Source organism: Palaemon carinicauda, chromosome 25 (genome assembly GCF_036898095.1).
Source record: "Palaemon carinicauda isolate YSFRI2023 chromosome 25, ASM3689809v2, whole genome shotgun sequence".
In the NCBI taxonomy this organism is placed as follows: domain Eukaryota; kingdom Metazoa; phylum Arthropoda; class Malacostraca; order Decapoda; family Palaemonidae; genus Palaemon; species Palaemon carinicauda.
The window spans coordinates 51176275-51196274 of record NC_090749.1 but is presented as its reverse complement, the minus strand read 5'-3'; the positions used below and the strand labels follow the sequence as shown (position 1 = coordinate 51196274).

Below are 20000 nucleotides of genomic sequence, written 5' to 3'. Positions count from 1 at the left end.
CTCCAGATCCATAAACGCAACATACACCTCCTTACCTTTTGCTAAATATTTCTTGCATATCTGCCTAACTGTAAAAATCTGATTCATACAACCCCTACCTCTTCTAAAACCACCCTGTACTTCTAAGATTGCATTCTCTGTTTTATCCTTAATCGTATCAATCAGTACTCTACCATACACTTTTCCAACTACACTCAACAAACTAATACCCTTTGAATTGCAACCCTCATGCACATCTCCCTTACCCTTATATAGTGGTACAATACACGCACAAACCCAATCTGGTACCATTGACAACACAAAACACATATTAAACAATCTTACCCATCATTGAAGTCCAGTCACACCCCCTTCCTTCAACATCTCAGCTCTCACAACATCCATACCAGATGTTTTCATACTCTTGTTGCATCTAGTGCTCTCCTTACTTACTTTCTTGTAACCTCTCTCTCATTCTCATCTCCCATCACTGGCACCTCAACCCCTGCAAGAGCACTTATATTTCCCTTCCTCAACATTGAATAAACTTTCAAAATATTCTGCCCATTTCCATCTTTCACTGTCTCTTCAATTCTTGAACCAACCTTCCTTAATTTCTTCACTTCTTTCCAAAACTTCTTCTTATTCTCTTCATATGAAATACCCAATCCCTGACCACACCTCAGGTCAGGTGCCCTCTTTGCCTCACTTACTCTGTGCTTTACTTCCATATTTTTCTCTATACATCTTTCATACTTCTCTACACTATAACTCTGCAGCCATTCCTCAAAACCCCTCTTTTTCTCTTCCACTTTTACCTTCACTCCTTCATTCCACCATTCACTGCCCTTCCCCATGTTGCCTCCAACAAACTTCTTGCCACACATATCACTTGGAATCCCAGCCAAATTTTATTTCACTAATTTCCAATCCTCCTCTAAATTACCAGTTTCTCTTACTTTCACTTCGTCATATGCAATTTTCAACCTTTCTTGATATTTACTTTTTACTCCCGGTTTTATTAGCTCTTCAACCCTCACTAGCTCCCTTTCACCTCCACCTACTCTATTCCCCCACTCTTTTGCTACAACTAATTTTTTTTTCCACCAAAAAATAATCAGACATACCGTTAGCCATACCCCTAAACACGTGCACGTCTTTCAATCTTTCAAACATTCTTTTAGTTATCAACACATAATCCATTAACGCCATTTCTACCACTCCTCCATTTGCCACTCTTACCCATGTATACTTGTTTTTATCTTTCTTTTTGAAAAAGCCAGAACTTATCACCATCTCTTGCTCAACACACATCTACCAGTCTCTTACCACTCTCATTTTCACCTAGTACGCCATACTTCCCAATGACACCTTCTACCTCTCCAGCGCCCACTCTAGCATTTAAGTCACCCTTGACAACAACATAATTCCTTCCACCCAGTTAATTCATTCCAGAACTCATTCCGCTCTTCTTCACTTTTCTCACAGCCTGGCCCATACGCACTGACAAAAGCCAAACATTCTCTACCCAGCCTAACCCTTACCCACATTAACCTAGATGATATCTCCTTCCATTCCACTACTTTATCTGCCATCCATTTACTCAGCAATAAAGCCACACCTTCTCTTGCTCTTCCCCTTTCAATCACAGACACTCTACCAGACATTTCACCAAATATCACTTCAGCTTTCCCCTTTATCTTTGTCTCACACAAAGCCAATATATCCATCCTTCTATTCCTAAACATACTTCTAATCTCACATCTTTTACTCTCTATCGCACTACATCCACGCACATTCAAACATCCCAAAAGTAGAGTGCGGGCAGCAGTCACTCTCCCCCTAAGCTCCACATCTTTGATGTCTCAAAGTCGTCCCGTCCCTTTTAGTTGCCTCTTATGACACGCAGGGATACGTTGGCGCTATTCTATTTTTTTTCTTTATCAGCAATTTCATCAAGTGAAAACATTTATGGTCCAGTGCAAGCAAAGGTGAGCGATTGTCTGGGAGCAAACATGGCCCAACAACTCATGAGCCAAGTGCCATACCACTCAGCCATAGAACCAAATGTCAGTTCCTTATCTCAGAGATACAGTCAGGTCGTGTTGCAGTGGAATCTATCAGATCTGAGAGGGGATTGATCACAGGAACTGACCAGTGGCAGGTCGCCAGTAAGGATAGGGAGATTTTCTTTTGATTTTCACTAAGTAATTTTGACATGAGGTTGCTACGCCCATACAATTCTCTGTCCTGTTGTAACCAAAAAACGCCAAATAACTAATGATTATTATTAGTAGCTAAGCTACAACCCTAGTTGGGATAGCAGGATGCAAAGCTCAGTGGCTCAAACAAGGAAAATAGCCCAGCAAAGAAAGGAAATAAGGAAACAGACAGAGTAGTGTACCTGAATGTGCCCTCAAGCATGAGAAATCTAGTTCAAGACAGTGGAAGACCAAGTAATAGAAGCTATGTCACTACCCAAGACTAAAGAACAATGGTTTGATTATGGAGTGCCTTTCTCCTTCAAGTGCTACTTATGAGCAATTACAGTGCAGTAGTTGACCCCTTGGGTGAAGAATTTTACGGTTATATTAGTGTTGTCAAGTGTGTCAGGAAAGAGGAGAATGCTAAAGATTAGACCAGAGTATTCGGTGTCTGTGTGTATAAAGGAAAAATGAGCCATAAGCTTACGGATCCAATACTATGTAGACAGTCGAATGACCTAATAACTCTCCATCGGTAGTATCCATGGGTGGCCAACCTACTATTCAATTTACTGCTTACGTCAACCAAGGCACACAGAGATTCAACAGCACATACCCAGTGCATATTCGTTGTTCTCTAGTATAATTGAACAGATAAATGAATAAACCTAACCTCTGGAAGGGTGCCTGGTACAAGGCTGGTACATCGTTCCATGGGGAAGCTCGAGGAGCGAGTCGTGCGACGCATGGTGGAACTGCTGCGATTTCCCAGGAGAGTTGTTTTGCGAGCGGCGGGCGCGGCAGAACACGATAGCTGCCACGACCCCAGCCAAGCCTATGGCCACAGCTGCGGCACCACCTACGATGGCGTTGACAGGCAATCCACTTCCTTCTTCTACATCTCCGTCAGGTTGGAGAATGTCGCTGCTGGGTTCGTTGTTTACTGTTGATAACAATAATAACTATTTCTATAGATGGAACAAAATGAATAAACGTAATGATATCAGCAATATGGGTTTTTCTTCGTAGAGGACTCAAAATTATGATTATTATAAACTATATTATCATTAATTGTATCATTTATTACGGTTAGCATGTGACACAATAGTAAATTCTTGAAATAAAAACGGAAAATAATCTTTAAAACCAGTGCATTATAAGTAACTTTCATCAAGCTGAAAAATTATAGGAAACTTTAAAATCAAACTACTGAAGTAGTCTTTGGATGATGATGTTTAAACATATCCACAAACTTCGCCTCTAGGTTAACCTTTTAAATGAAACTTACAATTTATTGAGACCCTCTCAGGGGCGACTTCCTCCGCCTTTGGTGTGGGCGTTCTCAAAAGCAAGGTGGTCTCTTTTCCACGCCCTTTTTGGTGGCTGGCGTACATGGCCAGGACATAATCTCTCCCGGGGGAAAGGGTGCTCAAATTGAAGCGAGGCTTTGAGCTGTTCTTCGTCAGGATAACGGTGTTGCCTTCACGTACCTGAAGAAGGAGAAGAAGTTTATGGTGCATATAATCTATGTATGTCTGTTTTATCCTTAAATTTCACCAGTAGTAATTCCATTAACACCATTGCTAGTTTTATATTTATCATCTGCCTTCCTCTTCTATTGATACTATTTTTACAGCTACTACATTTTAATACCATCCACCATCTTCTAACAATTAATAATAGTATTTTCTACTACTACTATTCTTTGGCTATTAATGCATATGCCAGCATGAATCACGAGTCTTTAAGCACAAATTGAAAGGGTGCTTAGCAAATCTCCCATTATGGACAGTAATCATGAAATTGACTTATCTACTTCCTCACTTGTAATGAGTTTATTTGAAATAATACCTCGATATGATACGTGGGAGTCAGTTTCTCTGAGGTTGATCCGGCTGAGCAAGTCACTGCAGCAGAATCGGTGGTCACTTCGTGGTAGGCACATCCCACCAGCTGACTTGGAGGCTCTGTAGTAAGAGAATATTATATAAATAAAAATACACACACACACACATACATACATATATATATATATATATATATATATATATATATATATATATATATATATATATATATATATATATATATATATATATATATATATATATATATATATATATATATATATATATAAATATATATATATAATAATATATATATATATATATATATATATATATATATATATATATATATATATATATATATATATATATATATATATATATACAACAAAAGATAAAGGAAAGTAGGCTATAGTTGGAATGGCAGAGGTACATGGGGCCGAATTATGAGTAATAAGAAAAGCAATAGAAACACAAATGGAAACGGTAGAAATGAAGATGTTGAGATGTGTGTGGAGTCACGAGAAAGATAAGATAAGAAATGATTTTATAACAGGAACAGTCTAAGTGGAGGAAGCGTCAAAGCAAGTACTGTGGCCAGGTCATGTAATGAGAATTGATGAGGACCATGTTTGTAAAAGGGTCACGAACAAGGAGATAAATGGAGTTAGAGGATGGCCAAAGTTCAGATGGAAAAGCAAATGACATATGTTGAAGAAAGGACGAAATATGTGGGGCAGTAGTAGTTGTAGAGCGCTGATGCAAAGCATCGACTGAACACAAGAGGAAATGGTCCAAATAACGTATTTTTCCCAATGGATACTTTTAACCATCCCATTTTTATGGAGTATTACACTTTTACCATTATCTTGTAAAGTTTTCAAGGGATGATTTGAAATTTACCCACAACAAGGAATATTGTAAACCTGCTCCTTTTCTAAGCATGTTTTGAATCATATATTTGTAATCTGTTTTCAAGGGATGTGTTCAAAATTGTTTATATGAAATAGCTGAAGAAGAAGTTTTGTTATATTATTCCAGACAAATAAAAACTAAGAGAACTTCTTTCGCTAAAATCTTCCCATGTTTAGAGAATACTTGTTGGATCACACACAGAACAAGAGAGAATTCTCAACTCGAGTAATAACAAGAAACACTTGTGAAATATCCATTAAAGAACAGAGAACTTGTAGCGGCAACAATACCTCATGCATAAAACGCTACAATCAGACATCAAGTCACTTGGAATCTAGTTATTTCCCAACCAGGCAGTTATGGGCCATAACTGTTTCCATGACAACAAAACTAAGGAGCAAATAAGAATTCCCATAACCGGAAAGAAACAATTTTTTTCGCGCTTCATGTGCATCGCCAAGGATAAATCAAGCAGATTACTTTGCTTGTGCTTCGAACAACGATGCTAAGGTCTTCTTTCTTTATGAATGGGCTTTTTGGAGCATGACAGTTTTACGACTTTGCCTCCTGAGTTACGAAACAATAGGCATTTTCCGTTCAAAATTATTGTTAATTTTGGATTTACGAATTAAAATGTTATGATCGGTTTCCCTTCGATGATTGGATCTTTAGGTGGAAGAAATTGGAATTATAATTTGATAACGACCTCAATTCTAAGTACAAAACACTTGAATTCGATAGGTATAAGTACAGCAGAATTGTCACTGACTTTTATCTTTATTCGTGGCCAAGTGGTTTAGTCACTGTCTCTACAAGTTTGCCGGACCAGGGATCGATTCCCAGATGGTCACAAGCTCTTGTCTTTCTGTGATTTCACCTGGGGCTTTGATCCCGAGGTCGTTAAGAGAATCCAGACATTAATGTAGCAAAAATATATATGGCTTATTTGAATATGAAAAAAACACGTCTACATGTGCAAAAATTAATCATTGATCGAATGCCAAATAACAAACTACATATTAGCTACGATGGTGAAGATGGGTTGATTTCAATTCTAAGTACAAAACACCTGAATTCGACGGGTATAAGTATTGAAGAATTGTCAGTGACTTTTATCTTCCTTCGTGGACAAGTTGTTTATCGCTACAAGTTTGCCAGACCAGTGATCGATTCCCAGCCGGTCACAAGATCTTGTCTTTGTGTGATTTCGCCTGGGCTTTGATCCCGAGTTCGTTAAAAGAATCCAGACATTCATGTAGCAAAAATATATATGGCTTATTCGAATATGAAAAAACATGTCTACATGTGCAAAAAATTATCATTAATCAAATACCAAATGACAAACTACCAAGTAGCTACGATGGTGAATATGGGTTAATTTCAATTCGAAGTACAAAACACTTGAATTCGACAGGTATAAGTACAGCAGAATTGTCATTGACTTTTATCTTTCTTCGTTGCCAATTGATTTAGTCGCTGTCTCTACAAGTTTCCCGGACCAGTGATCGATTACTCTGTATATATATATATATATATATATATATATATATATATATATATATATATATATATACAGAGAGAGAGAGAGAGAGAGAGAGAGAGAGAGAGAGAGAGAGAGAGAGAGAGAGAGAGAGAGAGAGAGAGAGAGAGAGCGAATAGCAAGACTACTACCCTCTGAAGTAGGACGTCATTTCCCGGAGAGTGATCATCATAAACTGGTTAATACAGCATTAACTGGCCCTGATCAGCCGTATAGGAAACACTAGTTCTTTTTTCTTCCTTTATTGTCATTGATGGAAATATGTACACGGCTGGAAAATTGAATATTGTTCATTGAACAGTTTTCAGATAGGAAGAAATATTTGACCTTAGCGTTAAGATGTAGCAGCTCCCTATAAAAGTCATTATTGGAACGAAATTGAATCATTGAGCAAATATTACACCTGCAGATATCTCACGCAGGTTTAATTCAAGCTGAGACGAGGGAGAGATAGATAAGGGATATCTAAAGAACTATCAAAGATGATGACTTTATTCAATACAAGAACCAAAACAAATAGAGAGAAATAAATCAAATAGAAGCGAAAGCAAAATTATGTCTCTTAAATGTAATTTGCATAATATTACATTTCAAATACACATTAATCCAACCTCCAGCATGAAATAATGAACGACAGAAATAGGGACAAAGCAGTGAGAATTGTATATTAACAATGGAATATCAATATTAAGTCTTAATATTAATTATATTAGTGAACGTCAAAGTAAGAAGGTTTTTAGGATATCAAAAACTGGATACAAATTAGGGGGGAATATTCATAGGCTGGATGCAGGATCACTGAATACTTTAATACTTTGACTGAATACTGATTTTAATTATGTAAGGGTTTACAAAAGAATAGATAATCTGCGTGTCAATGAGAAGATATAGGAAAAATAATTTGTTAATATCTCAGATCAATCTTAAGTAAAACAAACATTCTAACAAAGGAAGATGGAAATATCAAATGAAGACAGTTGGAAGCTATAGAATAGTAGACGAAATAGTAATAACAAAAACAGACAAAGGCAGATTAGAAGGAATGAACTTGATAATGTAAAAAGAAAAAAAAAAAATACTACAGAGGAGAGATTGCTGAAAGTTTACGGGTGGAGAGTACTTTTGAAAGTAGTACAGGAACATCTGTGTGTGACCGTCGAAGAAAGCACCAAAAATGCCTCTTCAGGAAAAGGGAGACAATGGAGGGTGTGAGAACGACTTGGGAGGGAATGAGGATGGCCTGGGAGGGAGTGAAGAGGGCTTGGAAGAGAGTGAGGAGGGCTTGGAAGGGAGTGAGGAGGGCTTGGGAGGGAATGAGAAGGGCATAGGAGGGAGTGAGGAGGGTCTGAGAGGGGGTGAGGAGGGTGTGAGAAGGAGTGAGGAGGGTCTGAAGGGAGTGAGAGGGCCTGGGAAGGAGTGAGGAGGACTTGGGAGGGCCTGGGAGGGAGTAAGAAGGGCTTTGGAGGGAGAAAGGAGGGCTTGGGAGGAAGGGAGGGAGTGAGAAGGGCTTGGGAGGGAATGAGAAGGGCTTGGGAGGTAGTGAGGAGGGTCTGAGAGGGAAGTGAGGATAGTTGGGAGGGAGTGAGGAAGGCGTGGGAAGGAGTGAGGAGGACTTGGGAGGGCCTGGGAGGAGTGAGGAGGACTTGGGAGGGCCTGGGAGGGAGTGAGAAGGGCTTTGGAGGAAGAAAGGAGGGCTTGGGAGGAAGGGAGGTAGTGAGAAGGGCTTGGGAGGGAATGAAAAGGGCTTGGGAGGTAGTGAGGAGGGTCTGAGAGGGAGGTGAGGATAGTTGGGAGGGAGTGAGGAGGGCTTGGGAAGGAGTGAGGAGGGTTTGAAGGGAGTGAAGAGGGCCTAGGAGGGAGCAAGGAGGGGTTGGGAGGAGGGAGGGAGGAGGGATTGGGAGGGAGGGAGGAGGGATTGGGAGGGAAGTTGGGAGGAAGTGAGGAGGGCCTGGGAAGGAGCAAGGAGGGCCTAGGAGGGAGTGAGGAGTGCTTGGGAGGGAGTGGAGGAGGGCTGAGAGGGACTGGAGATGGCTTGGGAGGGAGCAAGGAGGGCTTGGGAGGGAGCAAGGAGGGCTTGGGAGGGAGGGAGTGAGTGAGGAGGGCCTGGGAGAGAGTGAAGAGGGCCTGGGAGGGAGTGAGGAGAGTTTGGGAGGGAGTGATGAGGGCCTGAGAGGGAGCAACGAGGGCCTGAGAGGGAGCAGCAACGAGGGCCTGAGAGGGAGTGAGGATGGCTTGTGAGGGAGTGAGAAGCGTGGTCCGAAAATTCCATCCACGAAAATTCCACCCACCAAATTTCACCCACGAAAATTTCACCCATGTAAAATTCCACCCACGAAAGTTCCACCCATATTTTCTATATTTTTTTATTTTCTTTCATTTATTTAATCATTAGACCAAATGAAACTGTTTATTCTATATCAATAACTGAAGGTTTAAATGTTAACCACTTTTTTTACCCATCCACGATGTTGTTGATGGATTTGAACTTCTCTCTGATGATAAAGATCTACCAACAAAATTTATTACTTATTTTGAGCAGACCTATATTGGTGTCCAACGTGGAAGAGGTGAACGGAGACGGAGAGTTGAACCTCTTTTCCCTATCGAAATGTGGAATGTACATGAGCGTACTCTAAATAACGTACCGAGGACAAACAATCACGTGGAAGGTTTTAATAGTGCTCTAAGAACGTCGTTAACAAGTATCCATCCAAATTTATGGACACTTTGCTCATCAGTCCAAACAGAGGAATCTCTAACTCAAACTAAAATTATTCATTTAAGACGAGGAGACGAGGCTCAGAAAAGAAAGAAATATAAGTCTATAAATGAGAGACTTATAAATCTTGTAGAAAATTATGAGCCATCATGCATATTAGAATTTCTAAAAGGTATAGCATATAACTTGCATGGTTAAATAAATTTAATTTCTTTTGTTTGAATTTAAATTTTGCATAGGTTGCAATACGTAATGGATACACTCAATAAATATTATTTTATGTATTAAAAATTGTCTGTTTCCTTTACCATATGTATAACAGTAATTTCAACCTCACTTTCAATGGATACAATCAATAACTATTATTTCATGTTTTAAGAATTGTTTGTGTTTCCTTTCACATATGAATAATAGTAATTTCAACCTCACTTTCAATGGATACAATCAATAAATATTATTTAATGTTTTAAAGATTGTCTGTGTTTCCTTTCCCACACGTATTATAGTCATTTCAACCTCACTTTTATGATTAAACATACATGAAAGACAAGAAGTAGAAATTCTTTGTGGGTGGAATTTCCGTGGATGGAACTTGACATGGGTGAAATTTTCTTGGGTGGAATTTGGTGGGAGGAATGTTCGTGGGTGTATTTTTCGTGGGTGGAATTTACATAGCACCGTGAGAGGAGCCTGTGAGGGATTCAGAAGGGCTTGGGAGGGAGTGAGGAGGGCTTGGGAGGAACCTGTTAAGGGCCAAAGATCAAGAGAGAGGCAGAGAATTATATGGCTAGATAAGGTGAAGGATGATATGGAGAAAAGAGGTTTGGTGGAAGAGAATTCTTTGATAGAAAGCACTGGAGAGGACACATCAGGCAACCGACCCCTTAATGTAGGGATAACGCTGGGAAAGAGGAGTGAGGGAATCATTGGAAAATATATATGATCAAAGGAATGAAAACTTGCGAGATCTAATAAAGAATGAAACTACTGTCCTTGTAATAAAGGAAATAGCATAAGAAGCAAAAGAGACAAGAATATAATGTTATAATAATGAATGGCTTAAATAAACCAGAGTAAAAAACAATAATGCAAAAGATCTTTGCAATAAGAAAGGCGAGAAAATAATTGAAAAAGAAGGCAAAGAAGAATGATGAAATATCATAAAAACATATAGCAAACATGAAAATGAAATAAAACAGTAAGAAATAAAGAAAAACAGGATCGAATATGGAAACGAAATGACCGAACTAGATGATAACAGGAGCGCATGAACATAGCAATCAATGAAACACTAAGAAATGAAAAATAAAACGATTGAAAAAAACAATGATTACCCCAAGTAAATTCCAGGACTTTATTACAATAGAGGCAAAGACAGCAACAGGACCTGATGTCCCAAAACCTGAGATTCACAACGAACTGAGGAATACTGAAGTGAGTTCAGGAATGTTACTAAAATGAATTAGGGCCAGATGGAAAGCCAGTGCCTTTTAATGGTCTATATATGAATGATCTGTTTTGATGTTGGTAATATTTTAAAAAAACTATTTTTATTTTTCAATACTTCTTATATCATTTATTTATTTTCTTGTTTCCTTTCCTCACTGGGCTATTTTTTCCATATTGGAGCCCTTGAGCTAATAGCATCTTCTTTTTCCAACAAGGGTTTTAGCTTGAATAATAATAATAATAATAATAATAATAATAATAATAATAATAATAATAATAATAATAATAATAACTACCGGAGAAGACCGAAAAACACGAAAAAATGATGATGATGAATGTAAAGTAGGATTCATAAGAGGAGACAAAATGAAACATTCATTTTACAATATTATGTCAAAAAGAGCTATATTAATGAAAATATAATACAATAGTAACTGCTACAGCCTTTAGTAAGATTTCCGACTTGCTAAAATGGGAGACACTGTTGGAAGTTATGAAAAAATAAAAAAAAATAAAAATTCCCCGAAAATCATAAATGTTATCTCGCATAAACCAACGCGAAAAAATAGATATTGATTTAGGGGAGAGTCTGCGAGAAATGGAATTTGCCAATCAAATACGACAAGAAGCACAGGATGAACATTACAGTGTAAGCTGGTCCCATGAAGGGCAATGAAAAGGGTAGAAGAGAAAGCGATAATTTTCAAAAAAAGAATTAGCATTGACAGAGCCATTGTGCTTTTGGTAGAGAGCGAACTATAGAATATGCGAAATATATTCAGCTCCTAAAGGAAACTGGGGACAAATTGGGCATTAGAAATATACCAAGAAAAAAGGAACCTAAAGATATATAATTAGGAAAGATATTCTGTTCGTATAGAAGGCAATAAGAGTATTACAAAATATATTCTATTTTGGCATTGAACTGGATTGGAAGAGGAGTATATTCCAAACGCAAGGAAATGGAAATGATTCAAATTGTCTCAAAACCAGCAAAAATAATATTGGCAATTAAAAAGAAAAATAGCAATAAAGTTTCATAAGGAAAACATTTTTGAAGGGCACTAAAATACCATCCAATTTGTATGGAACAAATATAATAAATCTATGAGACACAGTAAATAGAAAATATACAAGGATAGAAAGTGGGTCTTAATGGAAAATATCAAAAGTAAATGAAAATACAGGTATTTCATCAATTATGAAAACAGGGTATAGATGGGAAGTTGGAGTGCAAAGATATTAAAAAATATAACATTTATTATACAAGGAAAAGTATTTCAGAGCTTAACATGAATATATGACAGATCAAATAAATGACAAAGATGAAAATAAAAGCCAAATTCAGACAATGGGAAGAAGACCTTGGAAATATAGGGAGCTTAGAAATATACAGGAAATTGAAGGAAAACTTTGAAGAACCAATACACTTGACCTCAGTTATATATTTTCAGATGAAAAAAAAAAGAAGAAAAAAACAATACTTGGAAATTAAACATTATATGAAAACATACAAGATGACCTATAAACTGGAATTTATACCTCTTTTGATTCTTTACCAGGACTATATAAAGGAAAGAAGTTATTTCACATAGCAACATTCTTCATCTGAATAAGAAATTTATAAAATAGTTGGCAAAGTATTGATCAGTGCAGAAAATTTTGGATAGAAACATCTATATCATGAGAAAGACAAGATAAGATAGAAAAAATAAACAAATATGAACACTTGAGGAGCCTTTGCATAGACTAAGCATTAAACCAAATGTCTATAAGATTTATTATATTTGAACTCACCAACTAAAGAGATGGAGAAGACGCAGGGATGAGACGACCCTCCAACATCATTGGTGGCGGAGCACTTGACCCATTGGTTTATCCCATTTCCAGAAACGTTAGCAGCCATCACCCAGCCCTCTGAGGATAGACCTTTGTCCTGGTGTCGTAGGGCCGATTCCTGTTGGGAAGAAAAGGAGCATTACTATCCAGAGACGCCATGTGTATCTATATACATTTTCTGTGTTGTGGTACCCCATTGGAAACGTCCCTGCCTGGCGTTCTACTAGACTGGGATTCGAAGCATATATGGTCAGTCTCTAGGGAAGTGTCACTGTCCCTTGCCTTTGCCATTCATGAGACCCCTTTTAACCTTTAAAGTATATATACAGTATCTGTGTATAACGAAGATACTGCGGGAGGCAAGAGAAACTGTTTAGAGAAGCCGTCATCTACTCTAAGGCACAATGAAGGTACACCATAGTCCTTACTTGATGCCAGTGCCTAAGGTCTCCAGGATCAGGGTGGGCATTCCCGATCATTTCTTATATTACCGTTTTGGCCCGAATATAAAGACAAAGAAATTAACAGAAATAATGAAGTGCCCAAGTAAAAAGACCAACACGTCAGAGTTTGAAGTGATGAGGTGAAAGAAAAAAAAACAAATAAGGAAGATGGTTAAAAAAAAAAAGTTTACAGAGTATTACTAAAGTTATAATGAAAATGAAAAGAAACCAATCAAAGATTGCTTAAGTGACAATGTTGTTGTTGAAGGGGGGAAAGAAAGCAAACAAAATAATGAATTGAAGAAACAAAAGCAAAAGACTGAATTACAAAAGGGGCCAAAAAAGACTGAAAATGGATGAAATGGGCAAAGGGGAAAAGCATATCGACAATTACTGAAGTGACAAAGATAGAATAGGGGAGAGTACTACCGTTAATAAAATCAACAATAGCAGTAGAATTATCCATATCTTTATGTAAAGGAGGCAACAGCAAATGTATGAGGAAACTCAAACTACATGAAATGTATTTCCTACAATTTATTGGGTCTAAATAAAAAACCTACGGGTACTGACCACCAGGTTGAACTGTCACAAAATACTGAAAAAATACAGTACCAAGATATAAGTTACCAGTGGTTAACTTAAGATAAATGTGTGGGGACGAAAAACAGTCACCTTGAGAGTTTTGATGCTCGGCACCTAACCTTTCCTGTGTTTACAAAGACGTTCTTGGAAGAGCAACAAGGAACCAGCAACTGTCAGTTTCAAAATAGGGACAGGGAGCCAGGTTCCAAGTAACAGAAAACTGTTATAGAATTGTAACTGTAACAAGGTAATATCATAATGGCATTTTGAAAATTGTGGACTGTGAGGGAACTGGGTGGAATAAATATCTAGAATCTTATCTCAAGTACTAATGTTCATTATCGAATAATAATGTCAATTAATCCAATAGTGAAAATTAAAGCTTTGTGTGATTTCCATCGAGTTGTGTATAAATATCCTTTTCTGAATGGGGATATCTTAACGTGGTGAAAGGGTTTGTGTATCGTCATAATCAGCAAAGCAGTACTAGTCATGGCTACCCAATTTGGGTTGTTTTGCTGTGAGCGATCAGATACAAGTCTCCCACCATCACCAATCCACACTGGCCGGCGTGGTGATGAAAACTAGCCAAACCCCTAACATGAATAAAGATATGTTTGAGGGATTTGTTCAACAGTGAACTAGACACGGTTGCATTTGTTGTTGTTGGTGTGGTTGTTGTTGTTGTTGTTATGTATAAATGTAAATGAAGGTAAATAAGACACAATTAAAAGAAACGTCACACTATATTACAGGGTTTTCAGTGGTGATATTTATTCTTAACTCTATAGAATTATCTAACAGCTTCTGTTTTCCCATTGCCTCAGATTATACCATCCTTTATTTGTATATTCCAAATTGAGCTAAAATATAAGATTACCATTATTTAAAAGAATGAAAGCTGTTAATTTATAAAAAGAAAAAATAAATTCTGAAAAATTTCCTTTACAAGAAATTCAGAAATAGATTCCTTTAAAGATTTTATAATTCCGCATTCATCTTTATAAAGTAATTCCTCTCCTCTGAAAACACAAATTTGCTTTTAACTGTTTAAGATCATTACCAAAACATATGACATAATATTTCCAATATCTCAAGTTTCACATCACTTACACCTGACCAGCTTCTGAATTCTCTCCTCTACAATCTCTTCCCCTGACCTATGACCTTCCATTGTTCGAAATATCGAGAGTATAATATTATCGCTTCCTTTTCAAGAGGGTTATTTCATAAAAGCAAGAAAGAGAAAATATGGTGTCGGTATAAGATAAATCACCTTATGTTCGTAACCCCTTCTTATCTCCCTCAGCAGAGTGAGATGTTTTAGGCACGCAGATCCCTTCTCTGGACATATAAATATAGGTGAACAGAGAAGGGCTTGGATAATACGAAATTATATGTTAGGGTTTGTCTATGTTAGAGCATACGAGGGTAAATCTGGTATACTATGTATGCGCGGTATATAAAGTATACATAAACATGCATGCACACAAATATATACATATAATTTATATATATATATATATATATATATATATATATATATATATATATATATATATATATATATATATATATATATACTGCAATTCATTTATGTTAATAGCTTCTGGCTGGGCAGAGATTCGAACTCTTACCACTCAGCCGAAACCATGCATGCGAGGACTCTACCAGCTGAACTATCAAGAGAGATATAAGTTTATTACAAGTCGCGTGTTGGAAACTCAGAATTCAGCTATCATGGTGGAGATGGGTTCGTTTGAAATGAAAGAACAGAGTCCTGAATTCGACAGGAATATGTACCATAAGCAATTGTAATTACACCCAGATTTTTAAAAGAATCACACCTTTCAGTCTTAGCATACATTACTCTTTCCCATAACTCTCAAAACCTACATTGGGTTACATTTATTCTCAAATTTATCACCATTTTCAAATTCTCTTAGTGACTTCTGCAGTTCCTGTCTTCACATGTTAAAATCAGTACAATATTATCTGGAAACTCCCATTATTCTTTATCCCATTTACAACTCACTTTCTTAACCATAGAAAATCGTGCCTACATACACTGACCTTTATCAATCAGACCTCTAGCATTACACTCTATCCATACAGACTGAAAATAGCAATTTAGAAGTAACTATACTTATGTTTTGTTATCTTTATAGGCATACACATGGATTTTTCTATGCGAACAAACTAAATTTTTACACTGAAAAACTACGAATAAAAAATGCAAGACTCCATTCAAAGCGAAACGAACCTATTAGATAAAGGAAAAAAGTTTTTTGGGGGGCAATTTTTGCTTATTAAAAGTAATCACGAGTTTATGAGGGGAGTTTCTGAGATATTTTTTTTTCTCTGTTAAACTTGCAAGCAACTTTTTATCCAGGAAGGTAAAAGTTTTAAAATATACTTGGAAAAGTTTTCAGCTAAAGATGCAATTGCCAGCAAAAGGCATATCTTTTTAAATCTGCTCTCGGCTAATTACCTGATAACCGGGAGTGAGCTTACGAACGAGGTCGTCATTAGGAGATTAATATTATCACCTCATTCTCAGTATTACCTGACCTTATGGTCATTTCTTCTTTTGATATTCAAATTTTGACGGAGTTAAAAGTAGGATTTAACCTTAGGACCTTGAAATTTGGTGTGACCTTACAATATGACCTTTACCACCGTTATCCCTACATCAAGGGGTCGGTTGCCTGATGCGTCCTATCCAATGCCTTTTTAACAAAGTCATCCTCCTATTCCACCAAACCTCTTCTCTCCATATCATCCTTCTCCGTATTTCACCTTACAATTTGCTGCCTCCCTCTCAGTTTTCTCCTACTAATAGGTTCATCCTAATTCCCAAGCCCTCCTACCTCCCTCCCCACCACCCATTCTCAACACATGCCCAAACCGTCTCAGTCGTGACACTCATATAACCTCTGTAATCTTTACTACACCTGCCATTCTTCTTATTTATCATTTTACCATCATTCAAGCAGTGATATTCCCATAATCTACCTCAGCGTTCTCATCTCCGTTTTCTAAAGCTTTGCTTCCTCTTTTTGTCTTATAGAGTCCCCTTTTCCAATCCACACGTTAACGATAGTATTATTACTGTGATATAGATCTTGACTTTCAGCTTTATTGGCATTTTCTTATCACCTAACACTCCTGCTATCTTCCTCCACTTCCCCAAGGCTGCTTTTATCCTATTCTCAACTTCAGACTCTCATCCTTCCTCCTGACTTTTAGTAGATCCCAAGTATCATATGACCATTATATTTAAAATGTAACCTTACATTGTGACTTCTAAATTGAGTGACTCACCATAAGACCTTCAAAAATAAATTGTAACCTTACATCACGACCTTGAAATTTAGTGTGACCTCACTGCATGACGCTTAGATATAAAATTTAATGTATTAGTATGACCTTGAAATTAATAACACCTTACCTTATGACCCTTAAATATATATTGTAACCTTACGTTATGACCTTGAAATTTAGTTGAGACCTCCATTTCTGGATCTGAGATGTCAATTATGACCGTACCTAATGACTTTGCTTTCTGATCTCCAAATTTTGTCTGACCTCCCCTCATGACTAAGATATCAATGAAAATTTCTTATGAGTGTAATTTTAACATAATCCCTCGAAATTTGGAGCAGATCTTGATACGGACTCAACAAACCAGGCGTGACCTGACTGTATAAACTTTACATATCGAGTGTGACCTTTTCCTTGATGACCGACACGAAGAATGTTACCTTAACCTTTGAACTACCCACCGACCAAGTAAAGAAACATAACCTCACCTTATGCGAAGTCGTCCAGTCGAAGGTCACGTGGGAAGGTGATGCCTTCATGTAACAGTTCATCTTGACCTTTTCGTTCACGGCTGCCAAAATTTCCCTCTCGCCTCTCCAAGCACAGACTGGGGCATCTGGAAACACAATCATCAGATGAAAAGCTCATAGATAGATAAGTTATTTTTGTGATGGAATAAATAAATGGAAAGCAAATAGAAAAAGCAATCATATTTCAGAGCTTCATCAATGAAGAATGTCAACATTTTGTTCAAGTCTACGGACCAAGCTTTCCATTTTTCACAAGTTGACCGTGAAGGAATCTATTGCAGGTTACTGTATAATAATAACAACTATAACCAGAATCTAGATCTTGATCCGGATCACATTCAAAATTTAATGAGTTCTACCAGGGCGTAATACCTCTAAGTTGTTGAAATCTGGTGAAGATTCGTCAAGAAGTTTTGATGTAACTATGCTCTCAGACAAACAGACATAAATAAATGTAAGTCTTTTTATAGCCTCCTTAGCGGATGTAATATTTAGAGCAAAATAAACACTTGAATCATATGTGTAAGCGGAATTCATAGAATTTAGGCTGGGCAAAAAGGTGAAATAAAAAGATTTCATTGTACTCACAGTAGTCATAAAACAATGAAAAAAAAAACTATATTGATGTGGGAAGGATTAGAACCTTTTATTAAATAAATAAATTGATAATTGAAATGAAACTAGGAAAGGTGGCGTGGACATTTAACTTTTTTTTTCTTTTTTTTTGAGTTGGAGTTATCCATGGCTTTCCCTAAAATACTAAAATGCAAAAAATTATTATTATTTTTTTTTTTTAGATTTTTTTTAAAGAATTCACTTCCCATGATCAAACAACCATGTTAAAAAAAAAGGCCAAATCTTATGAAGTGTAACCTATGATTTTTCAATTGGTAACATTTAACAGTATTGGTTTATATATATATATATATATATATATATATATATATATATATATATATATATATATATATATATATATATATATATATATATATATATATATATATATATATATATATGGATAAATATCAACACAACATCGTGTTCAAATAGAAATAAATTTCTACCTCATACTTGGGATCGAACGCTAGCCCCTTCTAATGAAAGGCCAGGTCGAAACCAACCATGCCACGAGAGCCCATAAAAGGAAATCCGAACCTGACGCTAATCTAGCTGTCCGAGGATTTACCTGGCGAGACATCAGTCTCTTACCAGCGAGTTTTACCCGATTTCCCCGGGCCACCACGTGACACGATTGGTAGTAATTCATTCAAATTACCCCTAATAAGTCAATATGGATAAATATCAACACAACATCGTGTTCAAATAGAAATAAATTTCTACCTCATACTTGGGATCGAACGCTAGCCCCTTCTAATGAAAGGCCAGGTCGAGACCCAGGCATTGGCTGCTGATGACTTAGTAGATAGACCTTTAAGTTCTCCCAAACCCCCTATTCCTTAGCTCATAAGGATAGTGAGGTTACAGCGACCAAGGAAACTAACGAGTTTGAGCAGGACTCGAACCCCAATCTAGCGTTCACCAGTCAGGGACAGTACCACATCAGCCACCATAACCCTAAATGTACCCTCAAGCACGAGAACTTTACCCCAAGACAGTGGAAGACCATGGTGCAGAGGCTACGGCACTACCCAAGACTAGAGAACAATTGTGGAGAAGTACTGGAATTTGACAAGTGGCAAGTTAGGCACTAAATGGAGAATTGGATTTTCTGAACTCCTACCGACTCCAAGAACTGACCTCAATAAATGTCTAGCCTCTCCTCTAATGAGATTTCACAACCATTATCAATTCAAATATATATCTATCATAGTTGGATTAGTCCTCAGTACTGTGTTGTAACAAAATCAACAAATAATGAATAATGTTTAAAGATCAAGAAGTTGACTTTCTTCAGTTCAGTACCTATGACCAAGAGAGAATTCACTCCTCATGCCAGAAACCAAGGCCTGGGAACTTAACTAATCTGGCACTTTGAAATTACGACAATGATAGAAGACATAATAGATAAAAAATATGTATAAAAATATGCCATTCTTATTAAGTATATAATTTCTTGTTCACCAAAAGATATTTTACTTAAAAGATCAATCTATGATTTTGATGTTATGCTTCATAATAAAAGTACTTTAAATCAAGTAAACTGCTTGTAACTCCAGTCTACCTGAAACAAAATAAACGTTTTTTGGAAAAAAATGGAGTATTATGAGCATTTCAGGTACGTGAGACTTCGTCTATAATATCCAGTGATTTATTTTCTAGTTTCTGTGCGTGTATGTGTGTGTGTGTGCGCACGCGCGTGTGCGTGTGCATGTGCGTGTGCGTGTGCGCTTGTGTTTTGGGATTGAGGTTCTATACTTTAAAATTTGCATTAAAAAACGGTAAATGTCTGGCAACATTTATTGCAGGATTTTTACCGTCTTAAAAACGGATATATTGACGTAAAGGAGTGATATTACGGTCACCAACCCGTAACTGAAAATAAATTAAGGTAATATAACGGTCACCTGTATTTTACTAAAATACAGTTGAGAACAGCATACTTTTACGGAGAATTTCCGATTAAAATTACGGGTTTTTCTAACAGTGTAAGTAAGTAGAGTCA

At 37.0% G+C, this 20000-nt stretch overlaps 1 protein-coding gene across 1 annotated transcript in view; it reads right to left on the bottom strand.

The window, feature by feature from the left end:
- Positions 1-20000, bottom strand: part of LOC137619017 (uncharacterized) — a 160446-nt gene that overhangs the window by 4156 nt on the left and 136290 nt on the right. Inside the window, 5 exon segments of the mRNA XM_068349216.1 lie at positions 2857-3126; positions 3472-3673; positions 4035-4150; positions 12451-12610; positions 17333-17460. Coding sequence (XP_068205317.1) covers positions 2857-3126; positions 3472-3673; positions 4035-4150; positions 12451-12610; positions 17333-17460 — 876 coding nt within the window.